Raw genomic sequence first — 25,094 nt, forward strand, 5'->3', positions numbered from 1 at the left:
CCCACCGTTATCCACTCTTAACGCTCGGGGGCAGGGTACAACCGTTTTGTCTTTGATTTTGTGTCTGTATATTTTTTAAAACATTGTCATACGAACTGTTTTTGGATGAACTTTGGCACAAGCTGACACTGTACGGCCGGACGGTGAGAGTTTATTTATGATTTTTTTCCTCTTTTTTTTCCTTTTCGAGTAACAGCGTTTTCGGCCGGCGTTTAGTCGATAGCGAATAATAATAATGTCTTATATCATTGTCATGTCTGTGAGGGGGGGGGGGGGGGGGGAGCCGGCGGTACGTTCACGAGCAAAAAAAAAAAGAAACTAAACGAGCGGCGATTCAGATTTTTACGATTAAAGCCGCACTGCGGAACGTTCTTAGTCTTTAAAAGGCGTCTGTGTCGGGATCTGGTCTCCGTGACGACCGGCTTTAATCCGTGATTCGGTGGTTTTTATGTTGCAAGTGAAGACGTGCTGAGACTTTTCTCCACCCACTGCGTTTACTGTGAAGACTAAACCAGGACTAAACCAGGTCTAGACTCGGACCGTATCGCGGACTGAGTGTGGACTAAACCAAGAAGTAAACCGGACTAAAGAGCAGGCTGAAGTCAAGGTCTAAACCGGGACGAAACTAACAAGCACTAGACCAGGGAGAGGTTTGGTTGGTTTGGTCTGGTTTAAACCTGGACTAAACCAGGACTAAACCTGGACAAAACCACGATTAAACCAGGACTGTACCAGGACTAAACCTGGACTAAAGCTGGACAAAACCACGATTAAACCAGGACTAAACCAGGACTAAACCAGGACTAAACCAGGACTAAACCTGGACTAAACCTGGACTAAGCCAGGACTATATTTGGACTAGACCAGGACTAAACCAGGACAACACCTGAAACTAAACCTGGACTAAGCCACTACTATATTTGGACTAAACCAGGACTAAACCAGGACAAAACCTGGACTAAGCCTGGAATATACCTGGACTAAGCCAGGACTATATTTGGACTAAACCAGGACTAAACCAGGACTAAACCTGGACTAAGCCAGGACAAAACCAGGACTAAACCTGGAATATACCTGGACTATATTCGGACTAAGCCAGGACTAAACCAAGAAGTAAACCAGACTAAAGCACAGACTGAAATCAAAGTCAAAACCAGGACAAAACTAAAAAGGACTAAGCCGGGGACTGAACGAAACATGGATTACCCAGATTTAAACCAGTACTAAGCCAGGACTAAGCCTGGACTAAACCTGGACTAAACCTGGACTAAACCAGGACTAAACCTGGACTAAACCAGGACTAAACCTGAACTAAACCTGGACTAAACCTGAACTAAACCTGAACTAAACCTGGACTAAACCTGAACTAAACCTGGACTAAACCTGGACTAAACTTGGACTAAACCTGGACTAAACCTGGACTAAACCAGGACTAAACCTGAACTAAACCTGGACTAAACCTGAACTAAACCTGAACTAAACCTGGACTAAACCTGAACTAAACCTGGACTAAACCTGGACTAAACTTGGACTAAACCCAAGGACTCAGTGAAAACTGGGTCTAACCCAGTTCTAAACCTGGACCGTATCACAGACTGAACCAGGATTAAACCAAGAGGAAAGACTGTCAAAGCTACTGTACGGACTGAAACTCGGACTAAACCTGGACTAAACCAGGACAAAACCAGGACTAAACCAGGACTAAACCGAGAGGAAAGACTGTCAAAGCTACTGTACAGACTGAAACTCGGACTAAACCAGGACTAAACCAGGACTAAACCAGGACTAAACCAGGACTAAACCAGGACTAAACCAGGATTAAACCCAAGTAGTACTTACATAAAAGTACTGAGTACTTCCTGTAATAAATACTTGAGTATTCAAAGCAGAACAAACACGTTTAAAAAAGTGACTTTGCAGCTTTTAAAACACGAAGACGACGCGGACAAACTTTCTTCCTTGTTGTAAACCAGTGGCATTGACAGCACGTCTGCACAGCGCCACCTGCTGGTCCGGAGTTTGCGTTACACGGCTTTAAAACGAACCAAACACATGGACAAATTCACGTTTCACTTCGGAGCCTTCACAGAGTGGGTGAAATGTTCCGCAGTGTGGCTTTAAGGCATCGATCTAACGGCACTTTGCTCGGGAACTCTTACATTGAGCACTTTTTAGGTTGATGATATTTGAAGATTTAAACTCTGATATCCGTTAGCGAGAAGCCGATTGGGATTAAGTAGGAAGAGGCCATGCTTTGGTCGTCCATTGTCTGTAACTTTTGCATTAAATTGGGTCAAAACAAGGCTAAATAAATGCAACATCAGCCTCAAAACTATGAGCTAAAGCAGAAGACGGACGGGTCAGTTTCCAAACCATTTAAATCCACTCAGGAAAGTCTCCAAACGTATCGACGGCAGATTAATTACTGCAAAAAGAAGATACAGTATTGGTAAAATGTGCAGTGTTGGGTAGTAACAGAATACACACATTATGAGTAAATGTATTCAGGTAAAGCTACTTTTTCATTTGAGGGTTTTTAGAATGCAGTTATCGCAGTACTCAGTCATTAAACTTCATATTCATAACATTAATAAGAAAGAAAATATTAAAACTTATGCTCTCTGTCGTTCTGGGTTACGGATATTTATCTGAAAGTGTGTTTTTTCCATTCCTAATTAATAGTAAATAAGTTAAAACAGGCGGTATAAGCAACATGTTATTAATAATATGCCGCATTTATGCATAACTACTATGCATATTGACATGAAAGTATATTTGAAGTATTCAGAATACAGTGCTCTGATTGGACAAAGTAGCAGAACACTGTTTATGCTGTTTTTAGCTGATGTTATGGTGCGTTCTAGGAAACTGGTAACTTTCCCACTTCCAGGTGATTAAACCCGTATGTAAACAAAGCGGCTAATGCTACAACAGTTAGCTTGTACGATGCTAACGTTTCATCTCGTCTGGAAGTCTAGGTGATTTAACTAATGTAACTTGTAAACTCGGAAAGCTCCAGACCGAGTTCGTATACGAGGTTAAGACAGTAACGGCGCCCCCCGGTGGAGGAGCAGCTAACGTTAAAACTGCAACAAAACCGCAGCTTCAGTGACGTGAACGTTACTGTTGTTCTTTCAACATAGCGTCATGTCGTGTGTTTTTAGTTGTATCTGGTTTGGAGGAACTTTCAGAAAACGTTAGCATCGTATGAGCTAGGTGTTGTAGCATTCAAGGGCGTGGGAACCCAGGGTGCTGAGGGCGCTGCAGCACCCCCCCCCCCCCCCCCCCCCCCGTTGGATAGTTTGTGAACTGCAGGCAATATTAGCCCCTTAACTCCCACCTGAACCGAGCACATTTTCTCCAGCTTTACCCCAGTCCAAAAGCTTCTGGAAAAAAGGTGTGAAAATAGCGACAAAACTGAGACAAAAACAAGGATGAAAATGTGGAAAAAGTGAGAAAACATTGACAAAAAATGGACAAAAAATGTACGAAAAATGACAAAAATTTGATAAAAAAGTGAGAATAATTTGACGAAAAAGTGAGAAAAAATGGACGAAAAATTGAGAAAAAATTGAGAAAAAATTGACAAAAAAGTGACAAACAATGTACGAAAAATGACAAAAATTTGACGAAAAAGTGAGAAAAAATGGACGAAAAATTGAGAAAAAATGGACGAAAAAGTGATAAGAATTTGACAAAAAAAATGCGAATAATTTGACGAAAAAGTGACAAAAAAGTTATGAAAATTTGACCAAAAAAGTGAGGGAAAAAAATCTGATGATGTGAGGAAAAAGATCAATTTAGTTTTGTAGGTCTTTCAAATGAGGCGTTACACTGGCCTACAGGATTTGGGTAAAGCTGAACTGGAGAAAATGCTCTCGGTTCAGGCAGGAGTTAGTAAATTTTGTCCCTCAGCACCCCCTAACTAAAACATCTTCCCACGGCTCTGGTAGCATGAGCCGTGGGAAGATATTTTGAGATAAAAACACTAATGACAATCGAACAAATATAAATCCCACTGGAAATCAAACGAATTAACTTTTACTGTAAAAAAAACATTTCTTTTTCACTTGAAATGATACAAAACTTGTGCTTCCATTGGCAAGAATAGGTTGTATCTGCTCTAAGGCCAGACCAAATCCACTCAAACTTCAGATTTAATCTCTTAATAAGGGTTAGATTTAAGTCATTTCTTCCTGTAGATGATTATTCTTTCAGGATTATGGCCTAAAAGCTGCTCTGAGGTCGTATTTTTCAAGTGGGAAAAATACCAGTTACCAGCCATTAGCCTATAGATACAGACGGCATCTCTGGAATCGCCCATATATGGTCATTTTTGAAAACAGTTAAGGGGGAAAACAATTTGGAAAAAATGTAAATTTTCTCTAATTATTCAAAAACTACTGTAACAAATGCTGAATTATGAATATACTTTTCTACTAAAGAAAAAAAACAACGACATGGGGAGGAGTGAAGTGATTCAACAGCCCATGAATACATAAATAACGGAGAATGCTAACTTGATGCTACATGTTAGCATCGGGCTAATGCAGTTAGCTAGCGCTAGCTACAACTGCCGTTTTTTTCACTTCTACTGAAAAATGTGCAGTGAGAAAATATCCATATGGGCCCGATTTACACTGGACTTTATTTATGTGATAAATAAAAAAAGTTGATAAATAATAAGTTGATATTCCACCAGAAAATGGCTAAGGGTTGAAAATTGTGTTTCTCTAAAGATCCTATTTTCCCCCTCGGCAAAGCCACGCCCCCTTCTATGACGAGATGCCGTCTGTATCTATCGGAAAGTTATGCTAACAGCCCCAAACATGGCGGATCTCCATGGTAACAGTTTCGCGGACTCTATGCAGTATTCTGTAACTAAATACAAGTTGTTCTTTCAACATAACGTCATGTCGTGTGTTTTTAGTTATATCCGGTTTGGAGGAACTTTCATAAAACGTTAGCATCGTATGAGCTAACTGTTGTAGAATTAGCCGTTTTGTTTAGTTTAATCACCTGGAACCATGGGCGCTGATTTATGTGGGTGGAGTCCCAAAAAATACTGTAATTCAGAATCAGGGTGGGACCGATCTCGCAGTCTCGTGGTCGGGAGCCCGGCGCTCTACGTGAGGAGCTAAACGAGCAGAAAATGGAGTCGAGGCTTTACAGGTTCGGCCGATATTTACCGAATCATTTTGTAATTAGGGCAAATTCACCTGGGCGCCCAAAGATTTGAGTCGGCGCCTGTGCCTGGAAAGCTCGTAAATCGGTATTTTCAGGTGGGAAAAATACCAGTTACCAACCGTTAGCCTGTGGGAAAGTTATGCTAACAGCCCCAAACATGGCGGATCTCCATGGTAACAGTTTCACGGACTCTACGCAGAATTCTGTAACCGAATACAGTTTGAAAGTATTCTCCCCAACACTGGTGATATGATTTACAACGGAGAGGTGACTGAGCTGAAAATGTACGACTTATTATCATCGAAAAATCTGAGTTTAAAGAGGCTAGAATGGAACTAAATTAGCTTCACCGAACATCATTCTGCTCTCGAACGCATCGCGAGGTTTGCCCGTGTGAACGTACCGCCCCGTTTTACTTCTTTTTGTTTTCATGTTTCGATCTCTTTTTTTTTTTTTTGTGGAAAATGTCCGACTTGTCTTTTTCTCAAAATGTCTGTCCCCTTTTTTCTGCACTTCCTTTTTTTCTTAACACGGAAAAAAAAAAAAATATACGAAAAAACGCTCTTCCACACTTTCCCTTTTCGCCTTTTAGGGAAACAAAAACGGACGTCTAGTTTTATCTTTTTTTTTTGTTTTGTTTTTTGGAGGATTTCGTGGACTTTTGACTCGGGACAAACTGACTCTTCGTCTCCAAGCGCTCCCTTTCCCGAAACAAAACGGGGGACTTCCTGTTGCTTCCTCTTCAAAGTAAAACTCAGCTGATTGACTTTTTTTTTTCCTCCTTTTTTTTTTTTTTTTGGGTTGAAAGGAAACGGGGACTGGACGTGTTTCCCCCCCCCCCCCCCCCCCACCCAAGATGCTAAACTTGAACTTCCTCTCTCGGTTAAAGCACATTTAAAAAAAAAAAAAAAAAAAAAAAAGGAAAAGTCTCGGGACTCGATCGCGGCTTTAAGCAAAATGGACGCTCGTCGGGGGGAAAAACCGGGGATTTAAAGAGAGAAAAAGAAAAAAAAATGATCGAATGCAGTGTAAAGGAAACCAAGGAGTTAGTTTTTTGCATAACGTTTTTGTAAAATGAATTAAAGTTGTGGCAGGAAAGGAGGGAAGCTCGGGGGAAAGTCGGGGAGAACGGAAAACAACAAGGTAATTCTTTGGAAATATTTTGTGAAATGGCAGAACATTTGGAAAGAGGGTCCAAATAAAAGTGGTAAGAAAGATGTTTGGTTTCTTCTTCATGTGTTTGGATCGTGTTGAAAGCTTCTTGACTTTACGGCCTATAGGAAAGTTTATTTGTAGAGCACAATTCATACACAAGGCATTTCACGGTGAACGTTTGCTTCAGCAGCATTCGCCCAATTCGACCGTCCTTACCCAGGGGAAGGGGAAGTGACATCACCGACAGTACAGTGGCTTTTGGCAGTGGTTCTCAACCTTTTGGAGCCGTGACCCCAACAGTTAAAGGGGGTCCGCTCGGGTCACACCGTGAGAAATAGGAACATTAGCCGACGTAATATTTAAAAAACAAAGAAAAAATCAAATTACGACCAATAATGGCACTCTGGTAAAATAGCAAACAAATGCTACAATAAAATATTAGATTAATTAGATTATATGCTAATGAAAATATGGCTATTTTATCTAAATGATCTGGCGACGCCCCCAAATTTGTCTCTCTCCCGACCCCCAGGTTGAGAACCACTGGTTTATGGGATGGCACATAGTTCCTAATCACCGGTTAGTTAGCGCCAGAGGTCCCTATGCTAAAGTGGCTATGATAGTTAGCACCAGAGGTCCCTATGCTAAAGTGGCTATGATAGTTAGCACCAGAGGTCCTTATGCTAAAGTGGCTATGATAGTTAGCACCAGAGGTCCCTATGCTAAAGTGGCTATGATAGTTAGCACCAGAGGTCCTTATGCTAAAGTGGCTATGATAGTTAGCACCAGAGGTCCCTATGCTAAAGTGGCTATGATAGTTAGCACCACACGTCCCTATGCTAAAGTGGCTATGATAGTTAGCATCAGAGGTCCCTATACTAAAGTGGCTATGATAGTTAGCACCAGAGGTCCCTATGCTAAAGTGGCTATGATAGTTAGCACTAGAGGTCCCTTTGCTAAAGTGGCTATGATAGTTAGCATCAGAGGTCCCTATGCTAAAGTGGCTATGATAGTTAGCACCACACGTCCCTATGCTAAAGTGGCTATGATAGTTAGCATCAGAGGTCCCTATGCTAAAGTGGCTATGATAGTTAGCACCACACGTCCCTATGCTAAAGTGGCTATGATAGTTAGCATCAGAGGTCCTTATGCTAAAGTGGCTATGATAGTTAGCACCAGAGGTCCCTATGCTAAAGTGGCTATGATAGTTAGCATCAGAGGTCCCTATGCTAAAGTGGCTATGATAGTTAGCACCAGAGGACCCTATGCTAAAGTGGCTATGATAGTTAGCATCAGAGGACCCTATGCTAAAGTGGCTATGATAGTTAGCATCAGAGGTCCCTATGCTAAAGTGGCTATGATAGTTAGCATCAGAGGTCCCTATGCTAAAGTGGCTATGATAGTTAGCATCAGAGGTCCCTATGCTAAAGTGGCTATGATAGTTAGCACCAGAGGTCACTATGCTAAAGTGGCTATGATAGTTAGCATCAGAGGTCCCTATGCTAAAGTGGCTATGATAGTTAGCACCAGAGGTCCCTATGCTAAAGTGGCTATGATAGTTAGCACCAGAGGTCCCTATGCTAAAGTGGCTATGATAGTTAGCACCAGAGGTCCTTATGCTAAAGTGGCTATGATAGTTAGCATCAGAGGTTCCTATGCTTAAGTGGCTATGATAGTTAGCACCAGAGGTCCCTATGCTAAAGTGGCTATGATAGTTAGCATCAGAGGTCCCTATGCTAAAGTGGCTATGATAGTTAGCACCAGAGGTCCCTATGCTAAAGTGGCTATGATAGTTAGCATCAGAGGTCCCTATGCTAAAGTGGCTATGATAGTTAGCACCAGAGGTCCCTATGCTAAAGTGGCTATGATAGTTAGCACCAGAGGTCCCTATGCTAAAGTGGCTATGATAGTTAGCACCAGAGGTCCCTATGCTAAAGTGGCTATGATAGTTAGCATTTCCCTAACTCCTTCCTAACCGACAGACCAATACGGAAGCTTCTTATCATGGCGGACGCTGACGCACATCCGGTTTGGCGTGAGACCGCTTACAGATTTACTGGTTTCGGACGGGACATTCGAATTGGGCTGTCCGTTAGGAAAGAGTTGGGGGGGGAGCCTCAATGCTAACTATCATAGCCACTTTAGCATATGGACCTCTGGGGCTAACTAACCAGTGATTAGGAGCTATGTGCCATCCCATAAGCCACCGCGTCACCAAGCTGGGGAGGGCAGAGTCTGTAAATCCGCCATGATTTCCCTCTCGAGCGAGGTCATTATGGTAAACGGAGAAGCTGTCCATTATATATACAGTCTATGCTCTTTAGTCATGTGTTTTTAATTCCAAAGTGGAGAAAATGCGCTCGGTTAAAGACACTAGATGCAAGTTAGCCATTTTATACTCACTACTGCCACCTCAGGTCTTACGTGTAACTGCAGCTTCTATATTAACCTCTTAACTCCCACCTGAACGGATCACATTTTCTCCAGTTTGGCTTTACCCGAATCAAAAAGCTTCTTGGGAAAAAAGCACCAAAACAGCCACAAAAAATGAAAAGAAAACAAGGATGTAAACGCGACAAAAAAGAGACAAAAACTCAGCAAAAATGTGACAAAAACTCAGCAAAAATGTGACAAAAACTCAGCAAAAATGTGACAAAAATTCAGCAAAAATGTGACAAAAACTCAGCAAAAATGTGACAAAAACTCAGCAAAAATGTGACAAAAACTCAGCAAAAATGTGACAAAAATTCAACAAAAATGTGACAAAAATTCAACAAAAATGTGAAAAAAATTCAATAAAAATTTGACAAAAATTCAACAAAAATGTGACAAAAACTCAACAAAAAAGTGACAAAAACTCAACAAAAATGTGACAAAAATTAAACAAAAAAATTACAAAAAATCAACCAAAAAAATTACAAAAATTCAACCAAAAAGTGACAAAAAATCAACAAAAAAATGACAAAAATTCAACAAAAATTCAACAAAAATTCAACAAAAATTCAACCAAAAATTCAACCAAAAATTCAACAAAAATGTGACAAAAATGTAACCAAAAAATTACAAAAAATCAACAAAAATGTGACAAAAAATCAACAAAAATGTGACAAAAATTCAACAAAAAAGTGACAAAAATTCAACCAAAAAATTACAAAAAATCAACAAAAATGTGACAAAAAATCAACAAAAATTCAACCAAAAATTCAACAAAAATGTGACAAAAATTCAACCAAAAAATTACAAAAAATCAACAAAAATGTGACAAAAATTCAACAAAAATTCAACCAAAAATTCAACAAAAATGTGACAAAAATTCAACCAAAAACAAAAAATCAACAAAAATGTGACAAAAAATCAGCAAAAATGTGACAAAAATTCAACCAAAAAATGACAAAAACTCAACAAAAATGTGACAAAAATTAAACAAAAAAATTACAAAAAATCAACCAAAAAAATTACAAAAATTCAACCAAAAAGTGACAAAAAATCAACAAAAAAATGACAAAAATTCAACAAAAAAGTGACAAAAATTCAACAAAAATGTGACAAAAATTCAACAAAAATTCAACCAAAAATTCAACCAAAAATTCAACAAAAATGTGACAAAAATTCAACCAAAAAATTACAAAAAATCAACAAAAATGTGACAAAAAATCAACAAAAATGTGACAAAAATTCAACAAAAAAGTGACAAAAATTCAACCAAAAAATTACAAAAAATCAACAAAAATGTGACAAAAAATCAACAAAAATTCAACCAAAAATTCAACAAAAATGTGACAAAAATTCAACCAAAAAATTACAAAAAATCAACAAAAATGTGACAAAAATTCAACAAAAATTCAACCAAAAATTCAACAAAAATGTGACAAAAATTCAACCAAAAACAAAAAATCAACAAAAATGTGACAAAAAATCAGCAAAAATGTGACAAAAATTCAACCAAAAAATGACAAAAAATCAACAAAAATGTGACAAAAAATCAACAAAAAAGTGACAAAAATTAAACAAAAAATCAACAAAAATTAAACAAAAATTAAACAAAAAAATTACAAAAAATAACAAAAAATCAAGAAAAATGTGACAAAAATTCAACAAAAAAGTGACAAAAATTCAACAAAAATGTGACAAAAATTAAACAAAAAATCAACAAAAAAATTACAAAAAATAACAAAAAATGGACAAAAAATCAACAAAAATGTGACAAAAATTCAACCAAAAAGTGACAAAAAAATCAACAAAAACTCAACAATTTTTTTTTAACAAAAACTCAACAAAAATGTGACAAAAAATAATAATTCAAAGCTTTCAAATGAGGTGTTACACAGACCTAATGGCCAAAGAGGACAGAATGCATTTGGTTCAGGCGGGCGGTAAAAGGTTAAGATCGTGTTTGACTTCGAAGTAACACCTTTTCTGAGTGACAGTGCGGGATTTTAGAGGCAGTTGTGGTGAACAGGTCTGAGAACATGTAGGAGGATTTTAACACATTGAAACTCCGTATAGTCCCTTTAAGGCGGGGGTTAAGAGGTTAACTCGCTGATAAAGTGGTAAAAAACTGTGTGGTACAAACACTATACATAATGCAGGGTAATGCCCACTAACCTCCCCTTTCCTCCCGTGCGTCAGGTGCCCTCCCATCCCTCCCATCCCCCCCGCACTGGCTGTTATGACACAATACAATCTTCTTCTCCCACACGTTTCCTGGCCACGTTGATTACATTCCGTTAATAAATCATCGCGGGGCCATCGGTCTGACCGGGGGAGGGTTCTCTGGGAGTCCTCTGGGTCCGAGTGGGAGGATTTCACTGGAGACTTGACTCAAAACAGACGTTTAAATTTCCAAATCGAAGCGCGTGACCGGGGCGTTTCGTGTGTTACAGCGATGTTTGTTTATTTTCATGCTCAAAATTGTACTCGAGGGTTTAGTAATGCGGAAAAACGTGTGGGCTGCGGTTTTGGTGTGAGAGGAATTGAGGCTGTGAACCGAAGCGCACTTTACGCCCCCTGCTGGAGACGCACGGGAGTGAGGTGAGTTCAAGGAATACAGTAAATCCCAAATCATAATAATAATAAGTCTCATCACAGGCCAGATTTCGTACCAGTGTTATTTCGTAATTGTGACTAAAATAACTAAATTAAAGCTGTTAATCTCTTACCCTCCGCCTTAACCGAGCGCAGTTTCTCCAGTTCGGCTTTACCCAAATCTAACAAGTTCTCACCTGGCGCTTACAGCATATTGGTAAGAGTAACAAAACAGATCCTTTTCCTCGCGTTGCTGCCTCATTGTTGTCACTTTTTCACATTCTTTTTCATCTCATATTTGTCAGTTTGACACATTTTTGTTGTTTTTTTGTCAGATTTTTTTACATTTTTTGCCACATTTTTATTATTTTTTGTCATTTTTTAAATAATTTTTTTGTCACATTTTTATAGTTTTTTGTCACATTTTTATTTATTTTTTTGTCTCATTTTTTATTATTTTTTGTCACATTTTTTGTTTCTTTTTTTGTCACATTTTTTATTTATTTTTTTGTCACATTTTTATTATTTTTTGTCACATTTTTATTTTTTTTGTCACATTTTTTATTATTTTTTGTCACATTTTTATTATTTTTTGTCAAATGTTTCTTTTTTTGTCACATTTTGTATTTATTTTTTTGTCACATTTTTATTATTTTTTGTCACATTTTTTATTCATTTTTTGTCACATTTTTATTATTTTTTTTTGTCACATTTTTATTATTTTTTGTCACATTTTTATTATTTTTTTGTCACATTTTTATTATTTTTTGTCACATTTTTATTATTTTTGTCTCATTTTTCATTTATTTTTGTCATTTTTTAAATAATTTTCATTTTATTGATAATTTTTTGTCACTTTTTGTTGGGGTTTTTTGTCACATTTTTAATTGTTTTTGTCACATTTTTATAATTTTTTGTCACATTTTTATTATTTTTTGTCACATTTTTTATTTATTTTTTTGTCACATTTTTATTATTTTTTTGTCACATTTTTATTATTTTTTGTCACATTTTTTATTTATTTTGTGTCACATTTTTATTTATTTTTTGTCACATTTTTATTATTTTTTGTCACATTTTTTATTTATTTTGTGTCACATTTTTATTTATTTTTTGTCACATTTTTATTATTTTTTGTCCCATTTTTATTATTTTTTGTCCCATTTTTATTATTTTTTGTCACATTTTTTATTTATTTTTTTGTCACATTTTTATTATTTTCTTAGTCACATTTTTATTATTTTGTGTCAATTTTTTATTTATTTTGTGTCACATTTTTATTTATTTTTTGTCACATTTTTATTATTTTTTGTCCCATTTTTATTATTTTTGTCACATTTTTATTATTTTTTGTCACATTTTTTATTTATTTTGTGTCACATTTTTATTTATTTTTTGTCACATTTTTATTATTTTTTGTCACATTTTTTATTTATTTTGTGTCACATTTTTATTTATTTTTTGTCACATTTTTATTATTTTTTGTCCCATTTTTATTATTTTTGTCACATTTTTATTATTTTTTGTCACATTTTTTATTTATTTTTTTGTCACATTTTTATTATTTTTTGTCAATTTTTCATTTATTTTTGTCATTTTTGAAATAATTTTCATTTTATTGATAATTTTTTGTCACTTTTTGTTGGGGTTTTTTGTCACATTTTTAATTGTTTTTGTCACGTTTTTGTTGCCTCTTTTTTTTAACTTTTTTTTTTTTACACTTTTTCCAAAAAGCTTTTACATTTGGCTAAAACCAAACTGGAGAGAAAGTGCTCTGTTCAGGTGGGAGGTAAGACGTTAATGAGACTAAAATTATGACTAAAATGTCCAGATGTTTTCATCAACTAAAATAGAAGAGGCTAAAATGATCCGTGACAGTTTGAAAAAGCCTCACAAACACACAGAACTGCTTTAAAAACTAAACATGACGATGACCTTGAATAAATATGATTCATGTAAAGTTGATTAAATAGGTTTAGTCGACTAAATTTACCTGCAATGTTAGTCTAAAGCGAGACTCAACGTTCAGGGAATTACTTCACCAAATCTTGACAAAAGACTAAAAACTAAAATAAAATATGTTGAAATAAACAGTTTTGTTCTTTAACTTGGATGTAAAAACCTGTTTCCTCTAAAGCAAAGCAGGTCAAAGTACTTGATTTCATTACTTGAGTAAAAGTACTTGAAACTAAAAGTACTGCTGGTTAAATGTTGCTCTGTTCAGTTTTCTTTGTGAAAATACTGAAGTATTCAATGTAGAAAGTACTACTCTGTTTGAAGAAAAGTATCTTTCACTGCAAAAGCGCTCGTGAATCCTTTAACTCTCCCTCTTGTGCGGCTCGTCTGTCACTTCCTGATGTCAGAGCTGCTGCCCCGTCGGCCCCGCCCCCCGGTCGTCAGGAGCTGCATGTGGCCCTCGAGTGTCTTTGGGCCCTTAGAGACTGATCCCTGTTCAAACACAGTGTCAGGAGCAGCTGTGAGTTCACCTGCTGCTGAAACACCTCACACTCAGACCCGACACAGACCAGACACAGACCCGACACAGACCCGACACAGACCAGACACAGACCAGCTCCGGACTCAGCTCAATACAGTCAGAACTGGCTTTTCTCTCAAAAACAGCCATGGTTAAGGCCAGACACTGGGGAATCAGGAGAAAAGAACATTCAGAGACGTTGTGAAAGAGATAATGACACCAATAAAAAAAAAAAATCCCCCAATTTTTCCCTGGATTTTTTCCTCCATTTTTTTTTAATTCCCCCCCCCCCCTTTTTCCAATTTTGTTTTCAAAAAAATTCCCCAATTTTTCCACTTTTCCCCCCCAAAAAGTTTAATTTTTTCCACCTTTTTCCCCAATAAAAAAAAAAAAAAAATGACCCCAATTTTTTCCACTTTTTTTCAAATTGTGTTTCACTTTTTTTTTCCCTTTTACATTTTGATGACCTAGAGCATCAAAACTTTAATATAAAGTTTTTATATGCTAGGGCCCGGAAGCGGAAGTCCTAGCATACCGGCAAATATGCAAGGAAAAAACATAAAAAACTCTTAAAAACAACTATCAATATTTCTGAAACTGAAACAGCTCTACTTCCGGGTTTGCAGATGTGTGAGGAACTACAAAAAACTCTTTAATACCACAATCAATATTTCTGAAACTCAGCGGAGAGTTACTGAACAGACTTATTTATCAGGCCCATTAGCCAAAAATGCCGCACCTGCCGCTTAAAAAGTAATATTTACTAAAGTCACTACTTCCGGGGTTAGTGTAGCTGCTACGCCGTTAGAATTGATCAGGTTCAGCATGTTTGGCTAATGGGCCTGATAAATAAGTCTGTTCAGTAACTCTCTGTGGAGTTTCACAAATATTGATTGTGGTTTTAAAGAGTTTTTTGTAGTTTCTTGCACAGGAAGTACCAGGAAGTAGAGCTGTGACGTCACCACTTAAGCTCTATGTCACTTCCTGTCAGTGTCTTAAAAATAAACATATTTTTTCTGCCCAACATTCATTAAATTTGCTGCTACACTGAAATAAAATGATAATTATTACTTACAACAAATGTTAAGTCATGTTTTCAAAAGTTTTAGACGTGTTTTTGTGACTATGTCTGTGAAAGGAGCTAAACAAATAAAGAGCCATTTCCTTTTTGTCAAGTTCTCCTTAGACATTCCTTTTGTCTTTTTAACATGCTCCCTGTTTAGAAATATATCAACTAAAGCTCAGATTCTTAATAAAGACAATGTGATTCAGTGAAATTAGTTTAAATTTCAAAATAAAAACAATGCAAAACTATAAGTTGAATTCACTCTTTTATAAGTTCTTTATTGAATTACGTGACCTTGAGTTCTGACAGATACATTCGAAATATCAAAAGGAGAGGCCTATCGTTCAAACCTTTTTCAAAGTAAAAGCACGCGACGGTACAAGCATCACAGTAAAAATCTCCTACAGCGCTCTACGTATTTACACTTCCATAAACCGCTCTCTTTAAACCGTTCTTTATGTTTTTTGTTTTTGTTTTTTTTACATATAAACACGCACAGAAAGGACGCGTTGGAAAACCGCCCGGACCTTTCCCTCGTGGGCGAAACGCGAAACGCCAAAGCGTGCGCTCCGTGGCGTAGAAAAGGCGAGCGCTCTACGTCACCATAAATAAACACGACGTTAGAAAAATAGTTTAGCCTCGGACGACGGAAGCGGCGGAAGAGGGGAAATATCCGGGAATGTGGAGGGTGAAGTGGTTTTTCTCTGGAGGTCCCGACGGAGACTGTGTGAAGCGCTCGGGTCGAGGTCGGCCGCGGACTGGGGGGCGGGGGGTGGGCGGCTTTTATTCAACCGGTGGCATCAATGTTTCCCCTGATCATTATGTGGAAGTGACTGGAGACGCAAACCTGCCAAATTCATCCATTCATCTCATGACTGAAAGTCCTCTCATCGTTTTGAATATAGACACAGATGGCAAAATGAAAACCTCTCAATAGAATCACAATTGTTTCACTCTTTTTGCTCGTTTTCTTATAATTTCCCCCATTAAAAAAAAAAATTCCCACACATTTTTCCAGATTTTTTTCAAAAAAAATTCCACTAAATTTTCCCTGATTTTTCAATTTTTTCAAAAAATACCCCCAATTTTTTAATTTTCCCCCCAAAGTTTTTTTCCACTAATTTCCTCAAATTTTTCCAGTTTTTTCCAAATATTTTTCTAAATATTTTTCAAAAAAATTCCAAATTTTTACCCCTTTTTTTTATTTTATTTTTTTAATTCTCCAATTTGGAAAAAAAAAAATCCCAATTTTTTCCACTTAAAAATAAATAAAAAATCCCCAATTTGGAAATAAAAAATCATTTCCCCCCCACTTTTTCATTTTTTTTTTAAATTACCCCAAATTTTTCAATTTTTTTCCCACAAAATTCCTAAATTTTTTCCACTTTTTCCAAATATTTTTCAAAATTTTCTTCCAATATTTTAATTTTTTTCAAAAAAATTCTAAATTTTTTCCACTTAAAAAAAAAAAAAAATCCCCAATTTGGAAAAAAATTCCCATTTTTTTTTTAATTAGCCCCAATTTTTCATTTTTTTTTTCTTCACAAAGTTCCTAAATTATTTCCACTTTTTTCCAAATAGTTTTTTAAAAAATCCTCAAATTTTTCCCTTTTTTCCCAAATATTTATCTGAAATTTCCCCCAATCTTTCCACTTTTTTTTTCTTTTAAATTTTAGCATTTCTGTCCGTCTTCATGGGCTGTTGAACCAAAGTCCTTTCATCATTTTATTATCGTCTCCACTTTTGGACGCGTTTATGAGACTGGTCATGTGACCTCAGTTCAAACACATCCACGTGTTTGAACTAAAGTCGTGACTCAGACGTGGGAAATACATCGTCTACAAGATAATATTGAAAGTGGAGACGATCTTCCAAACGATGAATGTGTCCGGTTTGTGAATCCAGTCACTTCTAGACCACGATCAGGGGAAACATTTGATTCGTCGGTTCATTATTCGTCAGAACATCGGCCCCGTGATCTTGCCGTCTGCGGCCGAGACTGTAGAGTGAATCCTTTGTTGAAAACCACGACAATTGTCATGAAGAGTTTATAGCAGAGTTTATAGAGTCCTTAGCGTTAGCAGTAGTGGTACATTCAGGTGCAGTTCCTCGCTCTGGGGCCCAGGGGGCGCCGTCAGCTCGCTCTCGTGGGCTGGACGCCGCGGAGCTACTTCTTCTTGGAGTTGACGCTCTTGCAAACCCAGTTCATTCCCTCCTGGAAGCAGACGAGGAAACGTCCATTCAGCTTCAGGAAAATTAATTTGATCAGGAAATAAAGATAAACAAAGAGCTCTGACCTGGATGCCCTCCCCGGTGAGCGCGGAGCAGGACTGGATCTGCCAGATGCGGTCCCGGATGGTGTGCAGGTTGAGTCCCTCTGCGATCTCGGAGGCGGGCGCGGCCGTCAGTAAGTCCTGCTTGTTGGCGAAGATCAGGACCGGAACTCCGCTCAGCTTCTCCTCGTCCAGGAGCTCGGCCAGTTCCTGCGGACACCAGACACCAGCGCCCATCAGCGAATGACGGGGGGAGGGGGGGGGGGGGGGGCGCCTTTCTCAGCAAAACTGCTCATTACAAATCAAACTGACACAATAATAATCGCACTTGGGACGGATTCTGTAGAAACGTTACAGTTACAGTTCTTAATGCTCACGGTGAGGAGCATCATTCTGTGTCTCGCGTCATCAAGACCCCATGAAAACATCAGACTTTCCCACAGTTTCACCAACGCGAGTGTCTCCAGTCTGTCCTGGTCTTTGGTGTGGACAGCACCGTCGGTCGTAGTCGGGTCTTTCCTTCACGCTAATGTTGTCATGCTTTTTCTCTGGCTCAGAGCCGTTTTTTCCTGTAGGAAAACTATGCAAGTTGCTTCGGGCCCCGGCGCCGCAAGGGCCCCGTATCTCAAACTACGGTGTTGTTACAATGATTAATCAAGGCGTTGTTTCGGGGCCTTTTTGTCTCAAAGATGAGTTGAATTCACACGGATCTCGGTAACTCTGGTTCTCTGAATGTGCACAGTCTATAACAAATTGGGCGACTCACAGGTTGATTCTCAGGGGTCAGACAGAAATAACCGTCAGGTGCAGGTTTCAGTTAGTTTTAAATCAGCGGTTCCCAAACTGTGGGTCAGTGACTAGAGGTGAGAGACTGGGACCATTTACCATTTTCAAAAGTTGGGAAAAAGACTATTCACCTTATTCAGGAGGCTCGCGTGGGCGCCGCCAGGAAAACAAGGAATAAGGTGAATAGTCGTCCTAAATCCCAGTCTCACAGTGACTTAGTGGTTCTCACACAGAGGGCGGGGCCTGAATTGAGGTCATTATGTTCCACTTCTGCCCTGCACTGCTGCACAGTGGAACTGTTTTTGACCGTAAATTAGGGCTGCTCGATTATAGAAAAAATTATTATTTGTTGCCTTAAAAAAAAAAATCTTTATTTTATTTATTCATTTTATTATTATTTTAAAAAACAACTATGGACTACATTTTCTTTGGACAATAAAAGCATTTTTTTTTATATGCTGTTTCTAAACTAATCATATAGGGACACCTGCCCCCTGCTGGCCAGCCCTCACACCTGTCCAACAGAGCCGCGCGGCCTGATGACATCATCACTCAGCGCTGATGTTTTTATGTCGGACCAAAGCCTGAGCCTTTAGCTCGTGAAACACGAAGGGAACAGAAACAATCATCTCAGCAGCATGAAGTAATAAGAGTTTGTTTGAGCTCCGTTGATCTGCTCCTGAAGAAGAGTTTTAGACTTTTCTACTAAACAAAACCAGTGCCTGAGCAAAGGATGTCGAGGCTTCTAAACAGCTGTTCTTTCAGCACAAGGTGAGCTCTTAACAGTGACGTTATCTCAAGAGTTTGGTATAAAACATATTAGTACGATATTATTTACAGTTCTGTCACGCTGGTGTTTCAGCTGATCAGACGCGTCACACAAACCGCACAGGACGGACTTTTTGCGCTTTGGATGGACGAGCGGGAGGGCATCCTTAATAATCGTTTGTTCTCGATTATGCTATTTTTGTGATCGTTTAGTGTAATAATCGAAATCGTAATCGAATTTCGATTAATTGCACAGCCCTACCGTAAATGGATTCACTCTTCGTCGAATAACCATGGGATGCGACTGTAGGGCCCCCGTGTGGATTTTTGCTTAGGGCCCCAGAAGGGCCAACTCCGGCTCTGCTCTGGCTTGTTGATAAAACACTCACTGTCCTGATTGGCTGTCGCAGAGTGAGCCCTCGTCTCGCTGCAGAGCGGATCTCTGTGGACCGTCAACATATCAGCGCAGAGTCACAGTCCGACTGACTCCACGTGAACTTTCTCTGCACTGTCTTTTCCACGAAAATAAACCCCGCTCGCATGTGGCGCTCGCCTCAGCTCAACACTCGCCTCAGCTCAACACTCGCCTCAGCTCAACACTCGCCTCAGCTCAACACTCGCCTCAGCTCAACACTCGCCTCAGCTCAGCACTCGCCTCAGCTCAGCACTCGCCTCAGCTCAGCACTCGCCTCAGCTCAGCACTCGCCTCAGCTCAACACTCGCCTCAGCTCAACACTCGCCTCAGCTCAACACTCGCCTCAGCTCAACACTCGCCTCAGCTCAACACTCGCCTCAGCTCAGCACTCGCCTCAGCTCAGCACTCGCCTCAGCTCAACACTCGCCTCAGCTCAACACTCGCCTCAGCTCAACACTCGCCTCAGCTCAACACTCGCCTCCTGACGCTGAAACTGCTACGATAAAACTTTGGCTGAAGCTACGATTGCAGCGGTAAACGAGGGACCTCTGTATCTTAGGTATTACATTTAATTCTGGCATGGTTTACAAATGACATTTCTGTCAAGAATAATCACACCATTAGAAAATGATTTAGTTAAAGGAACTAGATGCAAGCTAGTCATTTTACACTCACTACTGCCACCTCAGGTCATACGTGTAACTGCGGCTTCTATATTAAACTCGTGCATGACGCCACTTCGGACCCGAATAAATACCTTTCTGACAGTGCAGGATTTTAGAGGCCGTTGTGGTGAACAGGTCTGAGCTCATTCTACACTGAGGACATGGAGGAACATGTAGGGGGAGGAATATACTTAGTTTGAACATTTTTAAACAGGAAATATCTATTGCGACATTTCCTGAGACGACTAATCATCTGTTGAAAAAAGATTCTGTCAGTCGAAATGTCCTCGTCCTCACCTGTCCCGTCTCCTCGAACCTCTTCCTGTCTGCGCTGTCGATGACGTAGATCTGCAACAGAGACACAGGCGTTATGGTTTGGAGAGGACGAGGCTTCAGAACGTTCTTTGTGTTTGGGAAAAGTAGTCGTAGTGTCGATGGTCTGATCCTAAACGCATGTGCACGGACCAGGACATCCGTGTTCTCGAAGTAGTTCCTCCAGTAGGGCCGGATCTTCCTCTGTCCCCCGATGTCCCACACGTTCAGCTTGAAGCCCTGAGACTGGACGCTCTTGATGTTGAAGCCCTGGAACGATACGGGACCAGGTGTAAAGGGTTTGTTGTCGGTTGAAGCTTTGGTAATGGAGCCGTGGAGGCGCTCGTACTTGCGTGGGCGTGATGTGGCTGATGTCCTCGGAGGCCAGCTGCTTCAGGAGCGTGGTCTTCCCCCCGTTGTCCAGCCCCAGCAGGAGGATCCGCACCTCCTGGTCCGGTGTGCTCTTCAGCTTACGCAGAATCGACAGCAATCCCTGAGGAGCAGAAGCAGCGTCAGGGCTCTGGCTTTACAGTCATTCAACCGCTTCACCTCCGCCTTAACCAGCTCGGCTTTACCCAAACCTAAAAGCTTCTCGCCTGGAGCCTATAGGCCGGTATAAAACCTCATCGAACTTAATTTTGACAACATATATTATTTTAGTCTTAGTCTTTTGACTGAAATGTAATTGAACTTTAGTCGAGATTTAGTCTAAAAAATGTTTCAATTTTTAGTCTCCAATTTAGTCGACTAAATTTAAGACTAATTTAGTCGACTTTGCATTGATAATATTCATTATAATCATATTTAATCTTGTTCCTCTGCTTCATGTTTCTGCTCCACATGAACAAAGCTCAGAGCTGATCCTTTAACAGAGGATTTACATGATCTGAGGCTCTTTCAGACGAGTCAATAGAAGTTTGGATGATTTTAGTCTCTCCTTTTCATTTTTATTTAGTCTTATTTTAGTCGACTAAAATATCTGGACATTTTAGTCATAGTTTTAGTCTCATGAAAAACTTTGAATTTAGTTTTAGTCCAATTTTAGTCACAAAAATATCACTTTGACTAAAATTAAGACTAAATATTTTAGTCGACGAAATTAACACAGCTGACATGCACTTTAAATAAGCACAGTTTCAAACAGGAGGTCGGCCATTTTCCCATGACTAACTTGAGCTACAAAACAGCACGAAAAGTGGAGAAAAACAACAACACATGGTAAGTCATAGCTTTCAAATGAGGCGTTACACTGGGCTATAGGCTGTAAGCTCCAGCCAAGAAGCCTTTATATTTGGGTAAAGCAGAACTGGAGAAAATGCACAGAGTTAAGGCGGGGGTTAACCTCTTAACTCCCGCCTGAACCGAGAGCATCTTCTCCAGTTCTGCTTTAACCAAATCCTGTAGGCCAGTGTAACGCCTCATTTGAAAGCTAAGATCTACAAAATTTTCACATCCTCATGTCATCAATTTGTTTTCCATCTTTTTTTGGTGGGGTATTCAACTCATTTTGTCACATTTTTTTGTCATTTTTATAAATACATTTTTTGTCATTTTTTGGGGTAATTTTTTGTCACATTTTTGTCATTTTTTCATCAATTTTTTGTCATTTTTTTTCTCGCATTTTTTGTCACATTTTTTTGTCATTTTTTCATCAATTTGTCATTTTTTTCCTCGCATTTTTGTCATTTTTTGTCACATTTTTTTCATTTTTTTGTCAATTTTTTATCAATTTTTTGTCATTTTTTTTTCTCGCATTTTTGTCATTTTTTGTCACATTTTAATCATATTTTTGTCACATTTTTTGTCCTTTTTTTGTCACTTTTTTATCAAAATTTTGTCATTTTTTGTCACATTTTCGTCAATTTTTTGTCATTTTTTCGTCAATTTCTTGTGACATTTTTGCCACTTTTTCATAAATTTTTCGTCACTTTTTGTCAAAGTTTTCTCACTTTTTGTCACATTTCCATCATTGTTTTCATCTCAGTTTTGTCGCTATTTTCACATCTTTTTTCCCAGAAGCTTTTGGATTGGGGTAAAGCCAAACTAAAGAAAATGTGCTCGGTTCAGGTGGGAGTTAAGGGGTTAAGAGGTTAATTCAAGATGTTGCCTTTGATCTAGAAGCTCTGTTGCTTTCAAACACTGACAGTAATGATGACGGTGATGTTCAGGATGAGAGTGATGGAAGAGCATCAGTTTAGTCCTCTGCTTTGTCAGGGTCTATGTCTGGTCTGGTCCATCCTGGTTTGATCCTGGTTGAGTCCCGGGTCTGTCCTTTGCTGTCGCCGCAGTTCGGCTCCATCATGTGACGCGCGCGGAGGAGAAACAGAGGGAGCGCTGTTTCTCATCTCTCATCCACACAGGCCTTAGCGATGCCGCGTTTAAAACCGAGCCAAACGTGACAAACAACCGCACTGCGACGTCGCCCGCGCTCCAGCCGCGCACGTCCTCTTTTCACGGCGTTATTGGCTTACGCTTTCACCGCAGCCGGGGTTTAAAAACAGCGCTACGAGATGCTAAAGCGAGCTAGCTGCTACAGGCTAATCTCCCCTGATAACTGTAGCGCTGTGCGGGGCAACAAGGCAGCAACACCCGCAACTTCGCCGTAAACACGCCGGCGAACAGGGCTCCTTTCCCCGCGGACGTGACCACAGGAGGGCCCGGGTGTTTGGGGAAGAGCGCGAGCGGGTCCGGAGCGGGAGTTTTGTAGTAAAAAGGTAAAATGTTACAGTTAAGTGGACTCACCATCTTGTTGCCTTCGCTCCTGGAGACGCCGCCGACGGTTACTAGGGGCCGTGACGTCAGGACGCACACACTGACGCGGCACACGTCATATTTAGCTTTTTTTCCTTCTTTTTTTAAATTATATAATTAAATTGTATTATTATATATTATATCATATAGTAAATATAATAATACTTTTTACAATACATTGTATTATAATAAAATAAGTTTTTTTTTTTCTTTTTTTTTTTTTACATAAGATTCATCCCACATAGCATAAAAGGGACTATACGGAGTTTAAAAATGTTACAGTTATGTATTTTCCTCCCCCTACACGTTCCAGCCATGTCCTAATGTGACCTGTTCACCACAACTGCCTCTAAAATCCTGCACTGTCACTCAGAAAGGTGTTACTTCCGGTCTGAAGTGCCGTCATAGAAGCTGCAGTTACACGTATGACCTGAGGTGGCAGTAGTGAGTATAAAATGGCTAACTTGCATCTAGCCCCTTTAATATAGAAGCTGCAGTCTAACGTCTCCAGCAAAGTAAAAATAAAATAAAATTTAGATAGTTATAAGTTTTCCATGATGCATTGAAAATATGAGTCTACATTTCAACAGAAAACGCATTCTATTATTTTGTGTTTGCATAAATGTTTTAATACAAAGCAATGCAAAACTAGCAACACTTAACCTCTTTACTCCCGCCTGAACCGAGAGCATTTTCTCCAGTTCAGCTTTACCCAAATCCTGTAGGCCAGTGTAACACCTCATTTGAAAGACCTACAAAACTAAATTGATCTTTTTCCTCTTTTTCATCACTTTTTTTGTTGGGCAGTCATCTAATTTTTGTCACATTTTCTTGACTTTTTTGTCACTTTTTCGTCAAATTATTCGCATTTTTTTGTCAAATTCTTATCACTTTTTTGTCCATTTTTTGTCACTTTTCTATCCATTTTTTCCATCAAATTTTTCTCACTTTTTTGTCAAATTTGTGTCCATTTTTGTCATTTTTTTGTCTATTTTTTGTCACTTTTTCGTCCATTTTTTCCTCACTTTTTAACATTTCCATCATTGTTTTCGTCTCAGTTTTGTTGCTATTTTCACACCTTTTTTCCAGAAGCTTTTGGATTGGGTTAAAGCTGGAGGAAATGTGCTCGGTTCAGGTGGGAGTTAAGGGGTTAAACAGTATACACATTTTCAATATTACTGTGATATTTTTTCCTCCCTTCTTGCAGTGTGATCCAGATTAAATGAGGAAACCCAGGTAGTTTTCATGTCTGGGAACTCCTTTAAAGCTTTGTGTGAGACATTACTGTGACAGATAAAAAGGTGAACAGATTTATTTTATACTTTATTCATCGAAATCCACGTGTTCAGCAGCAGGAGTACAACGACGTAACACAACAAGGTCAAAAAGCTGGTCAGGACACATTTAGGCTTCACAACAAATAAAAAGATCATTAAACACTTATCTTTCTGACAAAACCTGAGCTTTTTTATTCACTGATCTGTTTTTACATCCTGGAGTTTTCCCTACATAAAACAACACTTTACAACAAGGTATAGCTGTGATTTACTGACAAATAAATGTTTACAAGCAAAGATTTAATTATACACTTTAACTTTTAGTGAACAATAGCTGGGAGCAACATCAATGATACGAGTTCTGTCCTTGCACTTTACTATATTGACCCAAATGTTTGCAGATTGTGTTCTTTGTTTGGCGAGTCACCTAGAATGAGCTGGAGAGCTACTGGTTGGTGATTCCCGACTTAAAAGAGAAGGTTAGCGCCCCCTTTGGGTGAAAGAGCAGCTCTTGTTCAATGAAACGAATGGGCAGAGATCGTCTTTCATTTCTTGGCACTGGACAAAACCTCGATATTGTAAATTTGCACATCTTCCAAACATTATATTATAGATCAGGGGAGTCACACATAATCCAGCCCCTGCCCTGTACAGCAAAATGAAAAAGTGCCTGTGAGTCGTGGGCCAAACACAGCGATGTCAAGCCCGAAAAACACATATAACTTCAAATTATAAAGTTACTTTATTTGATTTACTTTTAATGTTTTTGCATTTGATTCTATCTATGCAAATAACATGCTATATTAAAACAAATGGTAACAAAAATCAGAACAAAATCAACCATTGTAGCAATTTAGTGCAAAAAACTCACAAAAAACACCTGTATCTACAGCACCTACTTTACCTACTTTACTTTACCTCATTCGTTCACTCAAAGA

The 25,094-nt window shown here is 38.8% G+C and overlaps 1 protein-coding gene across 1 annotated transcript; it reads right to left on the bottom strand.

The window, feature by feature from the left end:
• Positions 1-16,904: 16,904 nt before the first annotated feature.
• On the bottom strand, positions 16,905-22,941 carry arl3b (ADP ribosylation factor like GTPase 3b). Its single transcript, XM_079577523.1, has 6 exons — positions 22,871-22,941; positions 20,478-20,621; positions 20,282-20,398; positions 20,114-20,164; positions 17,207-17,392; positions 16,905-17,124 (listed from the first exon to the last, which is right to left on the bottom strand). The coding sequence occupies exons 1-6, from the start codon at positions 22,871-22,873 to the stop codon at positions 17,077-17,079; spliced, it is 549 nt and encodes a 182-aa protein (XP_079433649.1). The 5' UTR covers positions 22,874-22,941; the 3' UTR covers positions 16,905-17,076.
• Positions 22,942-25,094: the final 2,153 nt, after the last annotated feature.

The sequence above is a fragment of the Gobius niger genome (assembly GCF_951799975.1).
Source record: "Gobius niger genome assembly, chromosome: 19".
Classification (NCBI taxonomy): domain Eukaryota; kingdom Metazoa; phylum Chordata; class Actinopteri; order Gobiiformes; family Gobiidae; genus Gobius; species Gobius niger.

Excerpts from the sequence above, each read along its gene's own strand:
- arl3b (XM_079577523.1), bottom strand. Across the intron at positions 17,393-20,113 it reads GGTTCGAGGAGACGGGACAG|GAACTGGCCGAGCTCCTGGA; the intron begins GTGAGGACGAGG and ends TGGTGTCCGCAG. Across the intron at positions 17,125-17,206 it reads TCACCGGGGAGGGCATCCAG|GAGGGAATGAACTGGGTTTG; the intron begins GTCAGAGCTCTT and ends GTCTGCTTCCAG.